The following is a 3079-nucleotide window of genomic DNA, read 5'->3' as shown; positions in this document are numbered from 1 at the left end:
CAAAGGAACTTTAAGCTAACGTCGGCATTAAATGTACCTATTCCTGCCATGCTTTGACAGTATACGGACAGAAAGAGACTAGATAGATTTAATGTCGAAATTAACTAATAACGCAGGCCATAATTAAATTAGTAACAGTATGGAATCAGTGAAAAAACCGTCTATTGCAAGCAATCTTGAATCTTGCCCTAATGAATCTTAAAATATCCTGCTGAAAATGTATTTGTTTAAAAATTAATTCAGAATAAAATTAAAAACTTAAACATACGTACACGTTCAGCCTAGATGAATATATTACTAATATTGCAATAAAAAACAGGAGTACAAAAAAAGCCCCACAAAAAATATTATTTGTTATCCGTACCTGACAGCCTCAAGGCAGGGCGCGAGTCGCGAGCAGGCCGGAGTGGGGCTGCGCTAAACAAAAACACGTATACCAACAAGAGTGCGGGAGCGCCGCGATTGGCCGGAGCCGGCTCGCCCGGCCCGCCCGCACTCGCGCCCCGACCCGCGCCGCGAGCAGTCACTCGCAGCCACCATGTGCAGCGGAGCCGACGGCGCCGCCTGGCCGCTCGGCAAGGACGCGCCCAGCCCCGTGTCCGCGCTCGACCACTACCGCCTGCAGCTCTACAACTACGCCGTGGTGGAGCGCCTGCGCTTCTACCAGCCGACCGTGCCGCCGTGCTACCCCGGCCCCTACGGCCCGCGCCTCGCGCTGTCCATGCAGCTGCTGCAGCAGCGCGCGCTGCAGCCCGAGGAGCCTAAGCCGCAGCACAGCTACATCGGCCTCATCGCCATGGCCATCCTCAGCTCGCCCGACCGCAAGCTCGTGCTGTCCGACATCTACCAGCACATCCTCGACAACTACCCGTACTTCCGCTCGCGCGGGCCCGGCTGGCGCAACTCCATCCGTCACAACCTGTCCCTCAACGACTGCTTCGTGAAGGCGGGCCGCTCGGCCAACGGCAAGGGACACTACTGGGCCATCCACCCGGCCAACGTGGAGGACTTTCGCAAGGGTGACTTCAGAAGACGCAAAGCACAACGCAAAGTGAGGAAGCACATGGGCCTGGCGGTGGACGACGACGGCGAGGACTCCCCGTCGCCGCCGCCGCAGTCGCCGCCGCCGACGGCGCTGCCGCCGCTGCCGTTCTGGGGCGGCGGGCGGCTGGCGGGCGGCGTCGCCAGGAAGCGGCAGTTCGACGTGGCGTCGCTGCTGGCGCCGGACGACGTGCCGGACAAGCGGCTGCGGCGCGACAGCAGCGGCGAGGAGGAGGCCGAGGAGGACATCGACGTGGTGGCGAGCGACGCGGAGGAGCGCGGGGCGGGCGCGGGGGAGGGGGCCCGCGTGCTGGCGCCGGCCGCCACGTACCCGCTGCTGGGCGGCTGGTGGCCGCTGGAGCCCGCGCTGCTGCAGCAGCTGCGCCGCCGCGCCGCCTCGCCGCCGCCGCCGCGCGACCAGCACAGCCCGCCCAACACCTAGGCACACCACCCATCACCAGTGTTAGTTGTGCGTAAATCCTTCTTAGAACTCCTATAAGTATACTGTACATATTTTCTGTTTCGTTCTATATTTCAGTTCTCGTCACAAACTATGTTTTAAAAGCTGCGCTTCTTTCTGTGCACGCGCGTTGAACTCTTCGTTAGGCGCGCTGTGATAGTTCTTGTGTTCTTCCCTGTTATGTCTCAAGTAGGATTTAATAAGTGAAAGTACTTGATGTAAATTATTGTAAATATTAATATAATTATCTACTCAATTTTATTGTGTAACTATGTAGAAAACGTGACACATAGACGATTAATATTAAAGTCTGAACGCGACCAAGAGTGTAGAAAATGTAAATTATTATGCATCTGTAAATAATATTCGTGATAATTTTGTGTCTATGCCATGTTGTTATCGGTGACATGTTAACGTTTGTCTATTTACTTAAGTATGATTCAATATCAAAAGACACGTCTATAAAGTCGATAAATAAATAGAAGTTAAAATATAAACCCAATTGTATTTTATTTTTCATCTTACCATCCATGATTTAAGATAAGATAAGAACAACGATTTAGTTCCAAAAGAAAAAAAGGCTCTAAAAGTTAATAATTGCTTGGTTTAAATCATAACATCAGTAGGTACCTAACACAGAAATAGGTCCAGAACACAGACGTCTATTATACAGTCTGAGGCCCAGTAAATTATATTCTTTAAAATATATGTTCATCCCGCCGCACGTTTATCAATCGCATACTGGAGATAATGTGTTGTGATTGATACCTTATGAGGTGTATCTGACTGGTAGTCTAGTATTAAGTATTTGTTGGTGTTTAGAAAACAAATACCCTAATAAACTAACTATTCCTAGGTGTACATAAAATCACCCATACAGGGTCAATAAGAATTAAAAATACATTTATACCTACACCAAGATTCCAGAAGATAAAATAAAGTAACATATATTGAAAGAAGTGATAAGTAAGTCATCTTGATTTAAAAAACAAGTTTCTGCATTAGTAAGTACTGTACTTATTCTTTTCCCACGGTCCCGTGACTAAGAAACACATATTTTTCGTTAATGAGCTTTTAAGTAAGTGTACCTGGATTTCATTAAATCGGTATCGTGAGCTGCTATTGACGGTGCAATACTCGGAAGTGGCATTAGTGGAAGTTTCTCGTGTGAACCCATGTATTCAGATATACCAAAATGAATGCATTTTATCGTTATCTTTTACGGATGAGCCATCCTGTAAGTTTGTATGTTATTCCAGTAGTATTACCGTATTAAGTATACCTATGAACAACTACTGATCTTAAGTAGGTAAATCTTTTATGAAAATAAGTGTGTGTAAAGCACATAATAAAATACATTGGCGAAATAAAAAATATCTAGGTTTACAGTTAAGTAGGTTAATACTTTCAAGATACCTTAGTACCTACTTACCAACACCAAATTGCCTCATTTTTTTAAACATTAAATTTAAAATTTCAGCAAACTTTTATTTTTACTTCGTAATATCCTGATGCGCTGTTAAATGTAGGTACCTCGATGTTGCAGAAGGCATCTTTACCGTTTAGAAAAACTTCTTT

At 46.7% G+C, this 3079-nt stretch overlaps 1 protein-coding gene across 1 annotated transcript; it reads left to right on the top strand.

Annotated features, from left to right (window-relative positions):
* Positions 1–429: 429 nt before the first annotated feature.
* LOC119693108 (forkhead box protein L2) lies at positions 430–1998 on the top strand. The gene has a single exon (XM_038115538.2). The coding sequence runs from the start codon at positions 539–541 to the stop codon at positions 1481–1483; it is 945 nt and encodes a 314-aa protein (XP_037971466.2). The 5' UTR covers positions 430–538; the 3' UTR covers positions 1484–1998.
* Positions 1999–3079: the final 1081 nt, after the last annotated feature.

This window comes from Plutella xylostella, chromosome 21 (genome assembly GCF_932276165.1).
Source record: "Plutella xylostella chromosome 21, ilPluXylo3.1, whole genome shotgun sequence".
NCBI lineage: Eukaryota > Metazoa > Arthropoda > Insecta > Lepidoptera > Plutellidae > Plutella > Plutella xylostella.
This window is presented reverse-complemented; position numbering and strand designations above follow the sequence as displayed.

Excerpts from the sequence above, each read along its gene's own strand:
- LOC119693108 (XM_038115538.2), top strand. The coding sequence starts at position 539 with ATGTGCAGCGGAGCCGACGGCGCCGCCTGGCCGCTCGGCAAGGACGCG.